The sequence below is a fragment of the Anabrus simplex genome, chromosome 3, assembly GCF_040414725.1.
Source record: "Anabrus simplex isolate iqAnaSimp1 chromosome 3, ASM4041472v1, whole genome shotgun sequence".
In the NCBI taxonomy this organism is placed as follows: Eukaryota; Metazoa; Arthropoda; class Insecta; order Orthoptera; family Tettigoniidae; genus Anabrus; species Anabrus simplex.
Genome location: NC_090267.1, coordinates 432504642 through 432526876, shown reverse-complemented (window position 1 = coordinate 432526876; position 22235 = coordinate 432504642). Strand labels below are relative to the sequence as shown.

The window sequence follows — 22235 nt, the reverse complement described above, 5'->3', positions numbered from 1 at the left end:
GGCTGAGGGCTACAGAGGTGTTGGCTGCCGCTAGTGTCCCTCCGAGGTCTGAACCAGGAGCTGTTGTGATGTCGGAGTATCCAGCGAGTAGCTGCATGGGAGACGGCGTATGGGACAAAAGACTGTGTACTGCCTTAGAGTACTATGTGTGTGTACTTCTGTGGATTGAGGACCGCCGTGAATCAGCAGTTGAAGCAGTTATCATGAGTGTGAGGATAATTGGACCTGGGTTAATATTCGCTGTCGAAAGTATCGTCCTGCTTTTGGATACAGTTGAGCTGTTGCTGATTGTGTTCACTTCATGCGATTTCGTGAAGTACCGGACTATCATTGGAGTCGAACCGACGAACAGTCGTCGTGTGTTGTATAGCCAGGGGTACTGTGCTCGAATCCAGTTGTCTACGCACAGTGGCTGTACGAGGTGACTGGACTTGGGGGAAAGTGAAAGTAAGGATTATAGATGTTCTCAAATAGTGACCGGCCGGGACTCCCGGGTGTGTGTACAGAAGAGAGATTTATAAATAGACTGGTAACTAGTGTGAGGCCATCCTGAAAAAAAATTAGAATGATCAAACAGATGGAGTTTATAATTCATGACAAATGGTGTCAGAAGTGGAATAGATGCTGTGTGTGATGCATCATTGTAATCGGCGTGAATTAGCAGACCAGGTACTGCAGGTTTCAACCACCATCGGGAAAATTCCAGAACGTCGGTGTATAGTGAATACACACTCATATAAACCTTTTTGTCATCTTTTGTTAATTACCGCCTGCCAGTTGAGACCAGAGACCACACAAAAAGGGAACCTCAGTTAAATGCGCTCTTCGATATGATGATGAAGAAGATGGAAGAAAATCAAAAGAAGATGGTGTTGAAGATGGAAGAAAATCAAATAAAGATGGAAGAAAATCAGAAAATGGTGTTGAAGTTAATATAGGCTGTAGGGAGATGGGAGAAAGGCAGAAGAAGTTTGTAGAAAGCCGGGAGAGGTGGATAAAGGAGATGAAAGACGGCCAGAAGAAGTTCGAAGACCACCAGGAGAAGACGAAAGATTGTTGGAAGAAGATGGAAGACGACCAGAAAAGGACAGAAGACAGCCAGAAGGTGCTGGATGACGGCAAGAAGGTGCTGGAAGACGGCAAGAAGATGCTGGAAGATGGCCGAAAGAAGACTGAAGACAACCAGAGTGAGATGGAGGACGACCAGGAGAAGACGGAAGATGGCTAGAAGATGATGGAGGACGATCAGAAAAGGATGGGTGACAGACAGAGGAATGTTGACGTGGGTCCACGTGAGATAAAGCTTGTTCCGCAGGTCGACACTCTGTCCCGTAGAACTCGTTCAGAAGACTGCGAATTCTGTTCCAGGAGGGAGGCCGAACAGTACGAAGTTTCCTGCCGAGTGATCACTGGGGTTCGAAGAAACCTGGAACCGTGGCGCCTGGACAGAAATGCAGAGGGATGGGGATCGCCACGTTCCCCTGGTCCCCCTGGCTTACCAGTCCGTTGTGCACGAGGCCACGGGATCTTCTCCAGCGAGGACGTCGTCTGAAAGAGAGCTGCGACTTCTGGTGGATTTGGGGATCGTCCAGCCTGAGGACCATCCTACCGCAACGGATAGGTATTACCTTGATCTGACAAGGAGACCGGAGGAGGTCAGCGCCGATATCAAGAAGAGTTCGAGCATAGAGAGCGACCGGGTGACGGTGCGGCACGTCCAACAAGCGGGCATCACGGGTAATCACGAGGGCGACCTTGGATGGCTATTTAATTCCGTAGGGAAGAGATGCTTGTTTTTCCAACTCCAGAGGATGCGGAAATGCCGTTACCACGTTTTGAGAGGAATAAACGACATCAGCTACAGAGTACGACGGAGGCCAAGGTGCAAGTTGAAGGTGGTACATCTAGACCAGGGGTTCCCAACCTGGGGGGGGGGGAGGGGAGGGGGGTGAAGTGATTTCTGAATTAATTTTTTAAAACTCGAATATTACAAATTTGTGTAATAAACATTTTTCGAATCTCTCGCAAGTGATTGTTGTGCCAAGTCAATCGTTCAAAAGCACTGGTAATTGCCAACTGTAGGCACAAAACTCTGTGGAGCCACGATGTTGAAGGTGAAATAAGAAATTTGCTGTGTTGTGGGGAGCAAAATGAAGCTTGAGGGCAGGTGCAGGAACAAGACCAGTCAGCGCACGTTTAATTGCACACTTTGTGGACCTACGTGGGTGAAAGTAAACTATGACCTTACGCGATATGTTTCAACTCATCAACGATGTAGTAGTTTCTTTCATTTTCTAGTATTATTGTTACATACTGTACAAGGTTTTTCTCATAAATAAAATATATTACATGAAGGAGGTACTCGTATAAATGTCGTTCTTATATCAAATTGATCTAGTAGCGAGAACAACAGGGGATAAGGCAATAATAGTAGGCTAAATTATAATAAATTTATTTAATATAACGTGTTAGGCTTTCACAGCTAGCATGAAATTCTATGTAGGCCTACTGGTATTTTGGGCTACAACTAATTCGTGTTTAACCACAGCAATTAATGAAACAGTGACATTTTCTCACCAGAGATCTTAACTGGCAATAAGGCTCTACAGTCAGGAGTCGATATTAACTCTGAAGAACAAAGAATATCGGAGTTTCAGAAACAACAAATGAAGTGGAAGTTCCTCCTTCCCTCTCACTCTGTGGCATATAGACTAGTTTTGTCCTTGAATGCTCTGTTCTCACCCCTACACATTCTTATTCTTCCCTTGCAGTCAAATTGGCGAGAGCTGCATAGTAAAACTGTCTCATCAGAGATGGTGCAGTAACGGCCATGATAACACATCGCCGATAGACCATCAGTGGCCAGGCCCTTCGACTATTGATTCTGTGCCTCATATACTTTTGCAGTGGACGTGTCTGTCAAGTTGTTTATTGTGAGTGTTGTGTATGCTTCGCTGTAACAGTGCGACTGTGTGAATTGTGTTATTTAATGTTGTAACTTTAAAAAAAAAATGATAACGATGTCCAAGAAGAGACAGTACTATGATGAACTACATTAAATATGGCTTCACAGTCGTTGAACGGAACGGAATACAATAGCCTCAATGCGTAATCTGCCACTGTGTTCTGAGTAACGATGCGAAGAGGCCTGTGCGTTTGGAGAGACATTTAAACAAGAGTCATTCAGGCTTGAAAGACAAACCCACAGAATTTTTTGTAACTAAACTTAACTCACGAAAACGTAATGAAATTAGATTCATAGGGTACTTTTAACCAAGAAAATGAGAAAGCAGTGGAAGCATCATATGAACTAGCTCTTCTGATTGCCAGAGACAAAAAAGTACACACAATTGGGGAAACATTAGTAAAGCCATGTATATTAGCTGCAAATATAGTTTTGGGTGAAGGGAGTCGGAAGAAATTGTCTAAAATTTCTCTTTCTGATAACACAGTGAAGTGCAGACTTCAAGAACTGTCAGAAGACATTGAAATGCAAATTTTGGAGAAGGTGAAAGCATATCCAGTGTTTTCAATTCAGTGTGATGAAACAACCGATGTGGCCCATTGTTGTCAACTGATTGTATATTGTTGATTTGTCGACCGTGGAATTTTAAAAGAAGAAATGCTATTCTCCCAATGTTTGAAAACAACTTTGAAAGCTTGTGATGTTTTTTCTGCCATCGATAGTTTTTTCCAAGAACATGGACTTTCCTGGGAAAATGTAGAGGGTGTATGTATGGATGGTGCACCTGCTATGATTGGGTCACGTTCTGGGTTTCTCAAATTGGCCAAAGATAAAAATCCAAACATCATAGGAATCCACTGTATAATTCAGAGGCAGACTTTGGCAGCCAAAACATTGTCCCAAGATTATAATAACACTCTAAAAGTCGCTATAAGAATTGTGAACTCTGTGAAGACAAGTTCTTTACAGACAAGATTGTTTGAAGCCCTTTGTGTTGACCTTCAAGCCGATCACAAAACTCTCCTTTTCCACACAGAGGTTCGCTGGCTGTCAAAAGGGAACATGCTGAATTAAAGTCTGAAGTTGAAATTTTTCTTCTTGGTGAAGGTAAGAACGATCTGTATGAAGTGTTTACTGATGCCAATTTTATCGTCTCATTGGTTTCTTTGCAATTTTTTTGAATCTTTGAACAGTTTGAACTTAAAGCTCCAAGGCAAAGACTCCAATAATATGCTTGCTTATGATGCCATCGGAGCTTTCCTGGAAAAAATACAGTTATAGAAACGTCGGCTTCAGTTAAACTACTTCTCATCCTTTCACCGCCTTAATGAAATTTTTTTCCAGAAAATGAACGTGATCGTAATAAACTTAAGGTGCAAATTCAGTCATATTTGGATTCCCTGGCACAAGAATTCAATTTCTACTTTCCTGATATCTCGTCAGGTGAATGGTCCTGGATGTTAACAAGAAATCTGTATGCCATTGACATTGAAGCACTGCCAGCACAACTTCAAGAAGAAGCCATAGATTTAAAGTGTGTTTCAAAGCTAAAAGATGGTTACAAAATATTAGGACTTGGCGACTTTTGGATAAACTGTCTTGCAGTGTATCCTGAAATAGCCAAAGTAGCATTGTGTGTCATTGTCCCATTTTCAACGACATATTTATGCGAGTCAGGATTTTCAATGCTGAGTGTCGTAAAAACAAAGCAGCGCTGTCGGCTTGATGTTCCAAGTGATCTCCGCTGTGCTCTGTCAAATATCAAACCTAATCTTACCAAGAGAAAACAGTGTCAACCCTCTCACTGACATTTGTCGACTAATTTAAGGATTTAATGTGAAAGTGTGTTCGTTGTATTGTGCTAAAATGAAGTTAGTATGTCATAGATATAAAGCGCGTACTTCATATTATTTTTTCATAAATAATTGAATAATGGAATAATTCATTATGTAGTGTCATTAGGTTAGATCTATATCCTTCATGTCAGTTTATCGGAGAGGTTATAGAACAGGGTGGGGAGGGGGGTTGGCGGGGTGCACTAACCACCCGTATCTGAAAAGGGGGGCATCAGCTGGAAAAGGTTGGGAACCACTGAACTAGACCTACGGACGCCATACCGAAGAACATTTAAAGTTAAAAATTTCATTGTTCCGTATTGAAGAATATTACAGTTAAAATTGAAATAATTGATAAATAGATTCAACTTATTCAGTACAAAAGAATAAGAAATGTGGGAAATTACATTCCCATTTAATAATTAGAAATGGTACCGGTTTCGACCCTAGTCCAGGTCATCGTCAGCCGATTAAAACATGAATTGTATTATATTTATCTATATACTTACTTTCCCGCAACCGAGGAAAATTACTGGATCTTCAAGCTATTCTCCATTTTACTTTGGCGTTTGAAACCACAGTGCCTGATATTGAATGTGTCGCGCTGATCACCGGGAGCTGACAAGTTGCTTCAATGGATCTACTGGTCTTCAACTCCTGCACGATCATGGACCTTCGATTGTGATGTGACTTTGTGCCTGACAGTGTTTAAAAACTTGCTCATTTAACCGTTCTCCGCTATTCGTAAACGTTGTGAGACTTTGCCGAGCGCTGCGGTGCCATGCTGCCGCTCAGAGAATTCGCACTGTTTTCTTTTGGCTGACTTTCAGTTTACTTCTTCTGAGTTTTACAGTGTCTACTCCCTTTCATTTATATAGCCTCTTCTACTGATCCGGAGTGTACGTTATCTTTTCCTTTTCCTATGCATTGTTTTTCATGTTTTAATCGGCTGACGATGACCTGGACTAGGGTCGAAACGGGTACCATTTCTAATTATTAAATGGAAATGTAATTTACTACATTTCTTATTCTTTTGTATTGAATAGGTTGAATCTATTTATCAATTATTTCAATTTTAACTGTTATACCGAAGAACAGCCGAGAAAGTTACTGATCGGGACGATCAGCTCTCGAAGGGGGGCAGTGTTACGTGTCAGCCCCACGGTAGCTCCTTTAAGTATTTCCAAGAAGGGGCTGGTGACAGAAGACCTGGAATCTCCCAGCTGTTCAGTGGGGTGGGGCCGGCCTTCCCGTGTATTATTCTCAGCGGCCGGCTTACCTGAGATTCAGCGGGAATGTTCTGCTTCCAGTGAGATTTGTGGATCAAATTATGCTAGCCATAAAAAGGGAGATGAGCCCCAGAGAGTCAGTCAGTGTTGGGCTCGGAAGTCAGTGTTGGGCTCGGAAGTCAGTGTTGGGCTCTGTGTGGGAGTCACTGTTAGAGTGAGCGACAGTTGGGTTCCGAGGTGGAGCCAGCGTGAGACACAGTGAGTTGGGGTTTGCTGGTTGGGCTGAGGGTGACAGAGGTGTTGGTTGTCGCTAGTGTCCCACCAAGGTCTGAACCAGGAGCTGTTGTTGTGGTGTTGGAGTGTCCAGGGTGTAGCTGCATGGGAGACGGCGTATGGGACAGAAAACTGTGTACTGCATGAGAGTACAGAGTGTGTGTTTGTACTTCTGTGGATTGGGGACCGCCATGAATCAGCGATTGAAGCAGTTACCGTGAGTGTGAGGATAATTGGACGTAGGTTAATATTCGCTGTCGTGAATACCGTCCTGTTGTTGGATACTGTTGAGCTGTTGCTGATTGTTGTTCACTTCATGTGATTTTATGAAGTACCGGACTATCATTGGAGTCGAACCGACGAACAATTGTCGTGTGTTGTATAGCCAGGGGCACTGTGCTCAAATCCAGTTGTCTAGGCACAGTGGCTGTACGAGGTGACTGGACTTGGGGGAAAGTGAAAGTAAGGATTATAGACGTTCTCAGGTAGCAACCGGTCGGGACTTCCGGGTGTGTGTACAGAAGAGAGATTTGTAAATAAGACTGGTAATTAGTGTGAGGCCATTCACAACTGGTTAGAATTGTTTGTATTTAATTATGTGTGTGTGCATTTATTAGGCCATCCTGAAATAAATTACAGTAATCAAACAAATGGAGTGTTATATTCGTATCAATAGTATTTATCTTCTTTCAACTTAATATTGAACTAAAAACTAAAGTGTTCCAGTGCTCATAAACAGCATCTGACGGAATTATTTAAACTTCACATTTTGTTTACCTGTGCATTGTCTTTTATATTTATTTGTGATCGGCTGAAATTTCAACACGCCGTACCCCCTAAAGTGACTTAGTGCTTTACAAACAGCAACTGATGGATTTATTTAAACTTCACATCGGCTGTTGATGACCAAGAATAATGGTCGAAACTGGTACCAATTATAATTAAGTAGGAATGTAAAACTTACATTTCTTATTTTAATATTGTTGAAAGGTTGAACGTCTTTCAACTTAATAGTGAACTCGCTTCAATATGGAACAGTATAAAATTCTTATCTCTTTTAATTGTCATGATGAAGTCATCAACCAGTCAGAGAAAGCTTTGGTCGCTTCTTTTGCAATGTGCTTCCTTAGTGTAGCCAATACTGACGTGTAGTAACAGTAGTGTGAGGGGGAACTGCATGCTGGCAAATCATTCTATTACATTAAAAATATGTGATCTCCATCACTTTCCTGCAGATGGAACAACTTTTGCCTTTTTTGGCAATTTCCACACTGTGCTGGCTTGTTTTCCTTCAGGATCATAATAATGCTTCAGCTTTCTGTAAGTTACATTGGCTGTGTGGTTTAAATGAAAACAGAATTTGATTGTGCTGTACTGCTCTTCTCGCGTCGTCTCCATTGTCTGGTATGTGAAATGCACATCGCGTCTACAAAATAGAGCGTTACTACCAACCTACTGATATGAGAGTGCTGCCGCCTATGGACATTATACATAAATCCTACTCTTTTCAAATATTTATGTTACAAATAAGAAACTATAACGGAAGCTGCAGGAAAAAATCAGTCTTTGTTGATCAGCCCTCGTATATTTGAGTGCCTCCTGAACAGTTGTGATGTTGTATGTTCTAAACCATTGTGTGATACTTTCAAGAAGCCTTGTTATTATAAGCAATTCTTAACATTCTTTCAGCCCATCGTTAACAAATTGAACTCTTACCGTCTTACTAATAAACGGTGTATAACTTTTATACAAGGTTTATACACCGACCGTCTTACTAATAAACGGTGTATAACTTTTATACAAGGTTTATACACCGTTTACGCGAAATTCGTTACTAATAAACCGTGTATAAGCCTCCTGTGTATACATCTGTTATAGTTATTCACTGAATTGCTTATACAGTCCAGGACCCTAGTATAAGCGTTGTATAGCAGCGTGTAGCGGAAAAAAAGAAACGAGCGAGCAGTTTATTTTCGTGGTATTTATTGTCGACAGTAATATAATCGTTGTAAAATATTCGACTTATCCATTTAACATTGAACACACGTTGAAAGAATGACGATAACGTTGATGATCTTCACGATATTTTAAACATAGAAGACATACGGTACCGTACACCATTCAGAGGTTATGGAAGCTAGACATCTTCGTAAAGTAAAACACTTTAAAGAGACGGAATGACAATGAATAACTATAAAAGAAATGATGGTTGGGCGTATTTTTGTGTAAAAATATGTTACAGCTTAATAGACCTTTGATATTGCGAGTTTATTATACACTATCTGCCCCTACAAAGATCTTTCTTAATTGAGTACCTACCGTATACAAGGGGACATATTCCTCGAGATAAAAAGTGGCATAACTTGAAAACCATACGTAATATGATTTCCATACTTTGTAGTTGAATACGTAGAAATGTGATGTATAAATGCCTAATAGAAACTGTTTTGATCTAACCTTTCGTTTAGCTACAAAACAGGTTTTCCTTTCTCCTGAAAAGTAAGGATTTTGGAATGTGTACCCTTTTCAACTCGCCGATTCAATTGCAATTGCTTACGTTTTCCGAACTACCCCAGTTAGGACCTTTTGATATTTTCTTAAGCTTTTCCATTTCTTTTTTAGCGTCCATTACACAAGCAAGCTGAAGAAATGTTGATATCAATATAAGTCAATTTCCAGCTGTCTCACGGAATGACAAGGAATAACTATAAAAGAAATTATGGTTGGGCGTATGTTTGTGTAATAAGGTGTTACTGCTTAATAGACTTTAAATTGCGAGTTTATTATACATTATCTGCCTCTACAAAGATCTTAGATCTTTCTCAAATTTGAGTATAAAAAGGGACATATTCCTTGACATAAAAAATGGTATAACTTGAAAACCGTACGTAATATGATTTCCATACTTTGTAGTTGAATACGTAGAAATGTGATGTATAAATGCCTAATAGAAACTTTTTTGATCTAACCTTTCGTTTAGCTACAAAACAGGTTTTCCTTTCTCCTGAAAAGGAAGGATTTTGGAATGTGTACCCTTTTCAACCCGCCGATTCAATTACAATTGCTTACGTTTTCCGTACTATCCCAGTTAAGAGCTATTGATCTTTTCTTTTTTTGGCGATCATTACACAAGCAAGCTGAAGAAATGTTGATATCAATATAAGCGAATTTCCAGCTGTCTCACTTAGTGCTGCCACTGCCTTTTCGATATGCCGTGCTACTGTGCGACTTTCCGGAAAGTTTTGCTCGTAGATAACCAGCAGAAGCGATCATAAAGGCGGTGAACGTGCGAAATACGTCAGTGAACTACAGGAAGAGATTCCTACTCCTTGGAACGAGTGTATACGTGCTGTTTAGTAATACAATGCGTATACCTCGTTTATTAGTAAGAAAAATGTAAAACGCTTATACAGGGTTTATTCACTGTATAACTAAACAAGAGTTAAACAACGGTATAAGGACTTTTTATTAGTAAGACCCCGATTATGTGAAATTCGTTACTAATAAACCGTGTATAAGCCTCCTGTGTATACATCTGTTATAGTTATTCATTGTATTGCTTATACAGACCAGGACCCTTGTATAAGCGTTGTATAGCAGCGAGTAGCGGAAAAAGAAACGAGTGAGCAATTTATTTTCGTGGTATTTATTGTCTACAGTAATATAATCGAGGTGAAATATTCGACTTATCCATTTAACATTGAAAGAATGGACGATAACGTTGATCTTCACGATATTTTAAACATAGAAGACATACACCATTCAGAGGTTATGGACGCTAGACATCTTCGTAAAGTAAAACACTTTAAAGAGACGGAATGGCAATGAATAACTATAAAATAAATTATGGTTGGGCGTATTTTTGTGTAATAATGTGTTACTGCTTAATAGACTTTTGATATTGCGAGTTTATTATACGTAATATGATTTCGATACTTTGTAGTTGAATACCCAGAAATATAACGTATAAATGCCTAATAGAGATTTTTTTGATCAAACATTTCTTTTAAGCTACAAAACAGTTTTTCCTTTCTCCTGAAAAGTAAGGATTTTGGAATGTGTTGGCCTACCCTGTTCAACTCGCCGATTCAATTACAATTGCTTACGTTTTCCGTACTACCCCAGTTAGGAGCTTTTGATCTTCGCTTTTCCATTTCTTTTTTGGCGTTCATTACACAAGCAAGCTGAAGAAATGTAGATATCAATATGAGTCAATTTCCAGCTGTCTCATGGAATGACAATGAATAACTAAGTTATAAAAGAAATGATGGTTGGGCGTATGTTTGTGTAATAATGTATTACTGCTTAATAGACTTTTGAAATTGCGAGTTTATTATACATTATCTGCCCCTACAAAGATCTTTCTCAAACTTGAATACCTATAAAATGGGACATATTCCTCGAGATAAAAAATGGCATAACTTGAAAACCGAAAACCATACGTAATATGATTTCCATACTTTGTAGTTGAATACGCAGAAATATGATGTATAAATGCCTAATAGAAACTTTTTTGATCAAACCTTTCGTTTAGCTACAAAATAGGTTTTCCTTTCTCCTGAAAAGTAAGGATTTTGGAATGTGTACGGTACACTTCAACTCGCCGATTCAATTACAATTGCTTGCGTTTTCCGTACTATCCCAGTTAGGAGCTATTGATCTTTTCTTAAGCCATTCCATTTCTTTTTTTTTTTTGGCGTTCATTACAGAAGCAAGCTGAAGAAATGTTGATATCAGTATAAGCCAATTTCCAGCTGTCTCACTTAGTGTTACAACTGCCTTTTCGATATGCCGTGCTACTGTGCGACTTTCCGAAAAGTTTTGCTCGTAGATAACCAGCAGAAGCGATCATAAAGGCGGTGAACGTGCGAAATACGTCAGTGAACTGCAGGAAGAGATTCCTACGCCTTTGAACGAGTGTATACGTGCTGTATAGTAATACAATGCGTATACCTCGTTTATTAGTAAGAAAAATGTAAAACGCTTATACAGGGTTTATTCACTGTTTAACTAAACAAGAGTTAAACAACTGTATAAGGACTTTTTATTAGTAAGACGGTTAATCTTTTGTTTTGAAATATTTTGTATTATGAACTACACTCCTAATGTACTTTTATGAAATAGGGTTCCATGGTGTACTGGATATTTAATAATAATAATAATAATAACCCTCATGCCTCAGTCAACTGGAGCAGAGGGGCGAGAATGACACAGTTACTTTTCTAATCAGAAAATGTTGTGTGATGGTACAAATAGTAGTGTTAGTGTGAGTAAAATGTGGTAGCACAAACAGTCGTTTTAATGAGTAAATCTAAAAAATAAAAATAAAACTTAAAGAAAACAAAGACAACTGGAAGAGGTCCGTAGCTAAGGGATTGAGAAATAGTTGTGAAGCTTATGTAAGTAATAAAACTAAGAACCTGTTAATGTTAAGTCGTGTGAGGATACAAACTATCTGATATTGAAAAATAAAGCTTTGTTTTATAGGATTTTACAAACCTGCAAACTGCAACGTACAAAGTACTTTTTTGTTTGGTTATTAAACAGAAGTCGTGTAAGAGAGCCTTTGCAATAAAGAAAAGTGAGCCTAAGAGAAAGGTGGTGTACTACTATTACAAAAAAAGTGAAAGCGGTTAAAATGTTCGTGTGTTTAAAAGCCTGTTTCAGTTGCTAGACTTGGGATGAAAGAAGAACAATCATGCAGAAGAGGTGACGATTTTAAATGATAGTGATGCAAAATTGAATGGAAGTACTTCATTTTCTGTTTCACCTTCCATCCCATTTGTACCATGTCACGACAAGAGAGGAAGACATGGGAAGTGCTGGCAAAAAATAACTGTCAATTTAATTTTGCATATAAACATATTAACATGTTTCCTAGGTACGTCACTATAGATAGTAGAAAGAAAAACCCACACAAGTTTGGTGGCATCAATTTCTGAAATGCACAGACTCTATCTCAAAGATCCCCCTGTGGGAGTGGTAGAATAACACCTACAGTATCCCCTGCCTGTCATAAGAGGCGACTAAAAGGGATCCCAGGAGCTCTCAACTTGGGAGCGTGGGTTGGCGACCACGGGACCCTTAGCTGAGTCCTGGCATTGCTTCCACCTACTTGTGGCCAGGCTCCTCACTTTCATCTATCCTATACAACCTCCCTTGGTCAACTCTTGTTCTTTTTGGACCCCGGCGCTATTAGGTTTCCAAGGGCTAGGGAGTCTTTCATTTTCATGCCCTTTGTGGCTTCTCCCTTTCTTTTGAAGTGTTGGATCCCTTCCATTTTTCCTTTTGATTATCTCACAGAACATGGGGAACTTAATGACGAAGGCCCTCCCCTTTCATATGAGAAATACTTGCATGTTTTTAATGAAAGGCACCTTTAAGTGACATCTGCGCAGTATGCGATTAGTGGAGAGCTACAGATGAGGATGATGTCCCTTATGCAGTTGGGCTTCATCAAATAAAAGAAGAACAAGGATACAGAACTCTTTAACTGATGCCAGAAAAGACTAAAGATCCTACTTATGAATACTTAGTTATCACATACGACTTACAGCAGGCTCTAACTTTGCCTAAAACACCTACAGAAAAAGTGTTCTATTTCAGGCGACTTTGGAGGTATAACATGGGTATTCATGTCTGCAATGAAGAATTTGGTATCGTGTGTGTGTGGACAAAAAACATTGCTTCTCAGGGATCCTGTGAAATATTTTCATGCCTAATAAAATTCTTGGTACTGGATGAGTTTGTTATGCAGTTAGGGGCACGCTGCTGTGAGCTTGCATCCGGGAGATAGTGGATTCGAATCCCACTGTCAGCAGCCTTGAAGATGGTTTTCCGTGGTTTCCCATTTTCACACCAGGCAGATGCTGTACCTTAATTAAGGCCATGGCCGCTTACTTCCTACTCCTAGGCCTTTCCTATCCCACGTCACCATAAGACCTATCTGTGTCGGTGCGACGTAAAACGAATTGTAAAAAATGAAAACATTGGCTGACAAGCAGTTAACGCAAAACAAAACTCTGGTTCTTCTGAGATTCTTGTAGCAGCTAAAATAAGAATATAGTTATCTTTATTGTGTACCTGTATTACATTTTGGTAGATACTGGGAAATTGGATGAAATAAAACATTCGTTTCTGGTGGCTGGCCGCACATTTTTGCCAAGTGATAGTGATTTCAGAATGATAGAGAAAGTCTTGACAAGTTGTTATGTTTACGCTTCCGAACAATAGAGAAACATTGTTAAAAGTGGCTGGGTCAAAAAAAAGCCTGTTTACCCGTAGCGGACATGGAATGAGCAGGCTTCAAGGATTTCAAAACACTCTTAAACATTGTAGGAAAGGACAAATTCACTTTTGAGTTTAGAAAAGTAATGAGTAGAGTTATAACAACAATAAAAAAAGTCACAAAAGGCAAGCCAGGTTTCCTATTCCTTATGTTATTATATTCACATTCGGAGTCATGGAGAAAAGTTCGTATTTTCTGACATCAATGTGGTGAGCCAAAAATGAACAAAAGGATGAGTGTTGCTTACAAACGAAGTGTTGAAACTAGCATTGGAAAATCTGACTGCTCTGTATCCATCAGGAAGGGATATTAATCACTTAAAAGGCAGAGATTTGCTGCATCTACTGCCAACATTCCAGCAGTGCATCACGGACTGTATTTAAGCCTCAAACCAACTACTAAGAAAGTGTATGAAGAGTATGACACTGAAAGCCAAGAAGTGGGAAAATCCTAATTTACAGTATTTTCTTCACATACAGTATTATTTTAAAACTAATATAATCTTATTAACGATTAAACTTAAAATGTTATTCTACTCTTAATTTTCTGAGTTACACTGATATGTAATTAATTTAAAGACTGTACATTGATATTAAAATTTTCAATTTTGTTGTATGTTTTGTATATTGTAACTGTTTGTGAATATTAATAACTTATAATAAAATATCATAAATAAAATTAATTAACCGAAATGTCCGTAGTATGGGCGCCAGAGTTCACCAGAATAGATCCCTCGAATTTAGATAGAGCATGATTATTCTTTATCTCCCAGGGCGTGTACATAATGCTGCGTACTGGTACATCTGCTACAGGCCTTACCTAACCTTCTGAAAACGACTAAATAGGTAGGAACTGCACCTAGGTTTATCAATAACTCTACTGATTCTAAAGTATCTAATTATATCCTCAATAAAATCCGTGCATGAGCACCTCATCAACACACCGAAATACACTTGTAATACACAAACAAAATATTACCAGAAGACTTCATATTTACAACAACAACAAAGAAAACAGCGGGGAAAACGAAAGTGAGAACTAAGCCACCATTTGCGGTTAGTCCGTTGAACAATGTACATATATGTAGATTAAGAACCCTTCACTGTCTCTGTATCAACACGACTTGCTAATTCTCATAATTGACACTTATAATATCGCACAGATACTGTACCTCATAATACTGAATTCACTGAGTCTAACACTTGTTATAAAGATATATACATTTGAGTACCACACGCTTGTCGTTCCTGAACATAAATTATGGAAAGTCTGAGATAGCTTTCACCAACATATAATACCAGGCCGTCACAAGTGCTACAATACCCAATGTGTAAGCACTCCACAATTTGTTGATCATCCACTTTCCACGAACATAACAAGACTACGGTTCACGAACGTTTGTAGTCCAGTCCAGTATAGTGCAGCCGTGTCACTCCAATACTGTATATCCAGTTTCACTCCCGTATCGTATATCAGCACTACTTCATTCCTGTACAGTGTATGTGGTTGACTTCCGCTGTGATGTTGAAGTATATAAAGACCTCAGCTCTCACATGATACGCCGAGATTGATCCTGGCCAGCCAATCATGGTAGATCCTCTTGACAAGACCACGCCCTGGACTTCTTCTTGCTCCCAAGACAATAACAAACTCCAGGGTGTTTCACATGAGTCATAGAACTTTCCGAGTACAACAGCAAGCTCATCTCATCAGACTGGGATATATACATGACTCATGCAAAGTTTCCAAGTTCAATATAGCATTGTTTTCCCAGCCGTTTTACAAAACAAATTACTCATACCTACCATATATGGAGACCTCCCAGCCTACAAATATTAATGACAAAATATACAATTGAAATGCAGATAACAATAATAATAATAAATCGAATACTGACAATAATATCTCTCACTTCTACATATAGTGCGAGGGTGTGATATATGTACTATCTCATAATCTAATAAAACCTTATTTATCTCAAAACTTTGTTTTTGTGGGTTAGCCCCTTCTCTTACTCAGGCACTCAGTTTATACTGAGTTTTCTTTTTTACTCTTCATGTATTCTGAAACTTACAGCGTGTATTATATATACTTACCGTCATAACAAAACCCTTACCGTCATAACAAAACCTGCTTTCCCACTTCCTTCAGAGTCCAAGCCCTTTGATATCCCATCGTTAATGAAACGTTGAGTTAATTTAGATAGCTGGTGAGTGCATGCAAATTATAATAAATGTGAATGAGGATTGTGGGAAAATTCAACTTACGCAGCATTCATTAATGTTGTTTAAGATGTTTGTCACTGAGCTTGGAATAGAACTTGGTATAACCCATTTCATCTGAATTGTTCAGGAGTTCGAACCCACTATCGTTCCAAATGCAAGCTCACAGCTGCACGCCCCTAACCGCATGGCCAACTTGCTCGGTAGTTTGATATTGAAGAATTCACGTGTATATGAAGGATTGCAAGAGCACGCAGGTGCTGCAGTACTGTTGGGTGATTCAGGTTACAGTTTTGTACCTTGGTTGCTAACTCCCTACCGAAACCCTCGAAATCCACAAGGAGAAAAATGTAATCGTGTGCATGCTCAAAACAGAACAATTATTTGATCACCGAAGAGGCGTTTCCTCTTTAGTAGCAAACAAAGTCAAAAGCTCTTTAGAGAAAATTTCACGCATTATCGTCTGTTGCTTTATGCTAAATAATGTCTCTAAGCATTTATGAGGTGAGGACAACAATTTTGATAATGTTTATAGCAAAGAAAGCGATGATAATGGTGCTGGTGATGGGGGTGAACAAGAATATTGTTATCGAGGACGTGATTTACAGAGAGGAAATGAAATCGCTAATATTTTGTACCAACACGTTGCTGTAAATTAATCATGAAAGTGAAGTATTGTGATCTGGGAATGCAAACTGTAGACATACATACCAAGTTTCCAAGGAGAGGAAATCATAACCCTGAGATTTGCTGATTATATTGTTATTTTATCTCAGACTGAAGGACATCTGGAGAAATTGCTGAATGGTATGGACAGAGAGTCTTGGGTAAGGAGTACAAGATGAAAATATATAAGACTTTCCAAAACAAAAGTAATGGAGTGCAGTCGAAAAAAGGTGATGCAGGAAATATTAGAGTAGGAAATGAAGTCTTAAACTAAGTAGATGAATATTGTTACTTGGGTAGTAAAATTACTAATGATGGCAGAAGTAAGGAAGACATAAAATGTAGTCTAGCACAAGCAAAGAACACTTTTCTTAAAAAGCAAAATTTGCTTACTTCAAACATTGATAGGCTATAGGAATGAGAAAGATGTTTTGAAGACTTTTGTCTGGAGCGTTGCCTTCTATGGAAGTGAAACATGGACGATAACTAGCTCACAAGGAAATAGGATAGAAGCATTTGAAATGTGGTGTTACAGAGGAATGCTGAAGGCGGATGGATGGATAGATCGAATCACGAATGAAGAGATACTGAACCGAATTGTTGAGAGGAAATCGATTTAGCTAAATTTGACGAGAAGAAGAGATCGAATGATAGGACACATCTTAAGACATCCAGGACTTGTTCAATTGTTTTTTGAGGAAAGTGTAGGCAGCAAGAACAGTAGGGGTAAACCAAGGTATGAATATGACTAGCAGATTAGAGCAGATGTAGGATGCAATGGTTACACAGAAATGAACAGGTTAGCACAGGGTAGGGTGACTGCTGCATCAAACCAGTCTATGGACTGATGACTCAAACAACAACAACAACAACGAGCAAGGTTCCTAAAGCTTGATACTCGGTCGGAACTAATGAATATGAAACTCGTTCAAAATTATAAGCACTTCATTAAACACTAAAATGTATAATATGCGGAATTCTTGCTTATTGAATCTAAGAGGGCTGTCAAGCATGACATCCTACTAGCGTCCAGTGAGAAAAACCATCTACTATGAGATGTTCGCTGTTTAGCGTGGAAGCAGAGACAGTATTGCACAGCTGCGTGCAGTTCTTTCTAGTCTCGCTCTTTGTGCCATTAGCTGTTACTCCAAATGCCCTCCAACTACAGTGTTTGGTGGCGAGTTGACAATACTGTGGCTTGAGTTAGGAAAATCCCGGCACTCCGCGGGCAAGGAATGTAAACACAGCCAGCCAGCTAGACTTCAAAAGCATGCTGGTCGTTAACAAGGAAATTGCAAGAACTATAGCAGCTTTGTGAGCATATGTACAATCATTTGACCATTGCTTGTATACCTGTTGAAATACATAATTTGCTTACCTAAATATAGTCATTTTTATGATTCAAAGATCATAAGTTAACAAAGAAATCTTCATGCAGTTGCCTCTTTGAGCAGCTTTTAATTAGCAACTTTGTCTTCTTTTTTTTATGACTGTATACGCAGGCGGATCAAATATAAACGGGAATTATTTTTAACAATTTATTGCATCAATCAAAATAATTACACATTATAGAGATCACTTTTCTACACAGTGTTCTGTCTTCGATACACATTTTCTCCATCAGATTGGTAAATTTTTGGTGCCTTCCTGATAGAAAGAAGAGGGATGTGTGCGGAGCCAGTTGTGCACAAACTCTTCTACACTTGCATCATCAAACCACTGTCCTGCTAGGTCTTGTTTGAGTGGTCCAAACAATGTAGTTGCAGGGCGATAAATCTGGACTGTATTGAGGGTGTTCCAGAGGTTTCCAATGAATTTCCTCCAGTTTTTCCTGCGTTAAAGCGACAGTATGCAGCCTTGCATTGTCATGGAGAAGAATGAAGTTTCGCATCGGTTGCTGGCGTCACTTGTTGCGATACACTGCTTTTGTTTCATTAAATGCGACAATAGTAGGCTTTGTTCGTGAAGAAAATCCACCAGCAATACGCCTGCAGAGTCCCAGAAAACAGTTGCTAGCACCTTTCAAGCAGATGGGCGTGTGTTGGCCTTGACTGGACCTGCTTTGACTCTGGGGTATAATGATGCACCCAGGTTGCATCACAAGTCACAGTACGACACAAGAAGTTCGCTTCTTCCTCCTCGTAGTGACGGGGTCTCTGATAAACTTCCTGGCGTAAAGTTTTTCTTCCTGGTTTGGAGAGACGAGGAACCCACCTGGCAGACTATTTTCTGAAATGGAATTCATCTCGGATGATGGTTTGAATATTTCCATAATGTATTCCTACAGATAAAACATTTCGCTAGCCGGGCTGAGTGGCTCAGATGGTTGAGGCGCTGGCCTTCTGACCCCAACTTGGCAGGTTCGATCCTGGCTCAGTCTGGTGGTATTTGAAGGTGCTCAAATATGTTAGCCGTGTGTCGGTAGATTTACTGGCACGTAAAAGTACTCCCGCGGGACTAAATTCCGGCACCTCAGCGTCTCTGAAAACCATTAAAGTAGTTAGTGGGACGTAAAGCAATTAACATTAATTAATTAATTAATTAATTAAAACATTTCGCAAAATTTTTACTCACCGTTCTTCACCATAATGTCACGAATGTCAACTATGTTGTCTGCAGTGGTGCTTTTCTGTGGTCTCCTTTCATGAGATTCATTTTCCACAGCTTCTCTGCCTGTCAGAAATTTTCTAGCTCACTCATACACTTGAGTGTGAAAGTGTTTCTTCCCTAAACTGTGCGCGGAGCCGCCTTAAAATTTCGGAAGTTTTGGTGCCCTCTTTTGCAAGAAATTTGATAATGATCCATTGTGCAATAGGCGTGTGAACCTCTTGCTGACTCGTGGCATACTGAAGCAGCTCAGCTCTCCACAGTCATTCTTGTGCACAAACCCCTTCTCCAGACATCCCCATCAACTTCCTGGCAAAGCCCCGCTTTGGAATTATTACAAACAGCAGCGGTACATTCAAATTCTCATTTATATTTGATCCGCCTTCGGAATTCATTTTATCATTACATCTCCATTTGGCCATAAATTGAATGAACTTGAATGGGGACTTAAGACAACAGCAGTTTCTGCAAAGAAAAACTTCTTGTGATATCACTATAGTTTTTCATTGTTTTTGATGTATTCTTTAACTCTTTGTTTTTGTTTTTGTTCTAGGGTTTTCACAAAGATATGCCATCTCTTATCTTGGATGTTGTCAGTATGATTGATGCGGAAACATCTTGCACAGAGAATAACACTGAAGAAAGGCAAAGGTTTTGTTTTATTGTGAAAGAATGTGAAAAGGTAGTGTATTATTATAGTGTTCAGTATTTTTTTTAAAATCACTTGTGATTACTCTTCTAGTTAAAATTTTCTCCACTCCCATTCATTTTGAAAATTGTTTATTGGAGTTCCTAAAAATGACTACGGGTAAGTTGATCAACTAATTCAAACAGCGAAGTAGGGCATGACTGAATTTACACTCTAAAATTAAACAAAATAAAACACTCAATTTCTAGTTTATATTTGTTAAAGATTGATTAGTATTTTTGTTAATTTTTTCCAATTAAATATATTGTACTCTAACAAGAGAACAAAGAAAGAGGAAATGTATCTGATGAAATTTCAGGAATAATTTTCTTCACGTTGGCCAAAGCCTTACGAGTTTCTCACCTCGTGTTTCTTCTTACTAGGTCGATTTCATGGTTGGAAATAGAAAGTGTCGCCATAAGACCTATCTGTGTCGGTGCGACGTAAAACAAATGGCAGCAGAAATAGAAAGTTACTTAATTGCACAATGTGCATTCAGCCTGCAGGAATTTTGTATCTTCAGTAAATGTGTGCGTGTATACGAAAAGGGACCACATGTTGGGTGTTGAGATAAAGATACTGTTATGTTCCATAATATGTAACTGATATCATGTAATTTAATTGAATACCTCCGAAAGAAATTAAGGCATTAAATTAGCATGTAATGTTACAACATAAGATTTCGTAACTTTTCAGTAGAGCTGTTTAGAAATTTGGTTACTTTGTGACACAAATAACTTCTAAACTATTTGGAAGTTATGCTGGTGTTTACATTTTCATGTTTGCCGGTATTCTGACATAGAATTTCTTTAACGAAAATTATCAACAGATATTATTTACGGTCTAATTTATTTGTGGAGATCTATCTATTGATGCTAAGTCTCTGAGGTTTTATGATTTGCAGAAGGTCACTGAAGACAACTAATTGCAACACTACCGCACTTTACAAAAAATTATCACATACCTTAATGATCGTTAATCACAGCCTGCATAAGACAGGAATATCAGTTGTTCATGCTGAAGCCTGCGTTTTGGGCATATTATATGTCCTTTCACCGTCTGGTCTCGATGTCCTGCCTCTCCACAGTAGCTGCAGGTGGGTCGAAACCTCTTCTCTGGGGAGAATTTTCTCGGAGTTGGTGGTTTTATCGTCTGAGCCTTACTTGTATTTTCAGGCGTTACACTTTTTGAAGATGATGATGATGGTGTAATTATTGGCAGAGGAGGAGTAACAGAAGGCGGCTCCATAAGAGTTTCACTTGAGGTGGTTGGTGGCGGTGTTGTTGGAGCAGGGAAAAATGTTATCTTCTGATACGAAGGGACTATTTTTTTTCATGGAGATACATCTGTCTATCGATGCTAATTCCTTGAGGTTTAATGACGAGCAGAAGGTCACTGAAGCCAGGCAGGCTGTGGAACTTGGGGAAGGATGGAGTAGGGTACTTCGTCAGAAACTATGGATTTCTTTGTCAACACTACACCAGGGTGCTCTTTCATATACACAAAGTGATGTGTCGGGGTTATTTGTGGAATGTTTTTCATTCCAGCATGGAATTTGTTTTGCCAGTCATAAGTAGGAATTGTTACATTTCTAGATTCTGTGCCTACAGCAACAGGAATAATAGAGCTAGAGGAACCTGACAACTTTTACGGGCGACATTAATTACATCTTCAATAACTTCACTTTCATTTTTCCGGAATGCTCTCTTGAAACAACTAAAATACAAATCAGGTTGAGATTTTGTGTGTCCCACTGGCAAAAATGAAACTTTTCAACTGCTGTTCTTTCCTGTCATAACTCTCCACAGGAGGTATCTCATTAAGATGTTTTTATTTTGCTCAACACAGTTATCAGCATGGAATTCTAAATGTTCCTCACCTACTGAAAATTTTTCCAACAAGTGATGTACAAGAGATAAGACAGTTTTTACTCCTTTACCTGCAATACAAGCTTCTGGAATAATGTACAAAACAAATTTGTTAAGTGGTTCACACGCTACACCAAGGAGACTAACTTTGTAACCTTTAAGAAAGAAAAAGGATCCCACTTCTTGCAGATCGTATGGTAATTGGGCAGTTATGTGGCCCAAGAGACAATGGAGTTTCCAGTTGTCTAATCCCTTGTCTACAATTGTCTATGGTGTTTTTATAAGCAGTCCACTCCGCTTGGACATTAAGATGTTGTATAGCCTTCTCCATCAGATTTCTTTTTTTCCTCCTCATCCATAATTGACAGTTTCCCTATTACAGTTTAATTGCTTCTACAAGTCATGCAAAGATCAGTCTTGGGTTTCTCAACTACTATGTTACTGCAAAATGTACACCAGATAGGATACCAAGGCGGGAGTGATACAAGAATTCTCTCTAATGATTTACAACTGCCAGAGCATAATGTATGAACGTACTTCTTAGACATGCTCGATGAGAGAAGCATGAGATCACTTCTTCGTTTTGTAGAGATC

The 22235-nt window shown here is 39.1% G+C and overlaps 1 protein-coding gene across 2 annotated transcripts in view; it reads left to right on the top strand.

Annotated features, from left to right (window-relative positions):
* tho2 (THO complex subunit 2-like protein) overlaps positions 1–22235 on the top strand; it is a 547726-nt gene that overhangs the window by 58651 nt on the left and 466840 nt on the right. For both annotated transcript variants that reach the window (XM_067143459.2, XM_067143457.2), the window contains exon 4: positions 19639–19767. In XM_067143459.2, coding sequence (XP_066999560.2) covers positions 19639–19767 — 129 coding nt within the window. The remainder of the gene's footprint in view (positions 1–19638; positions 19768–22235) is intronic.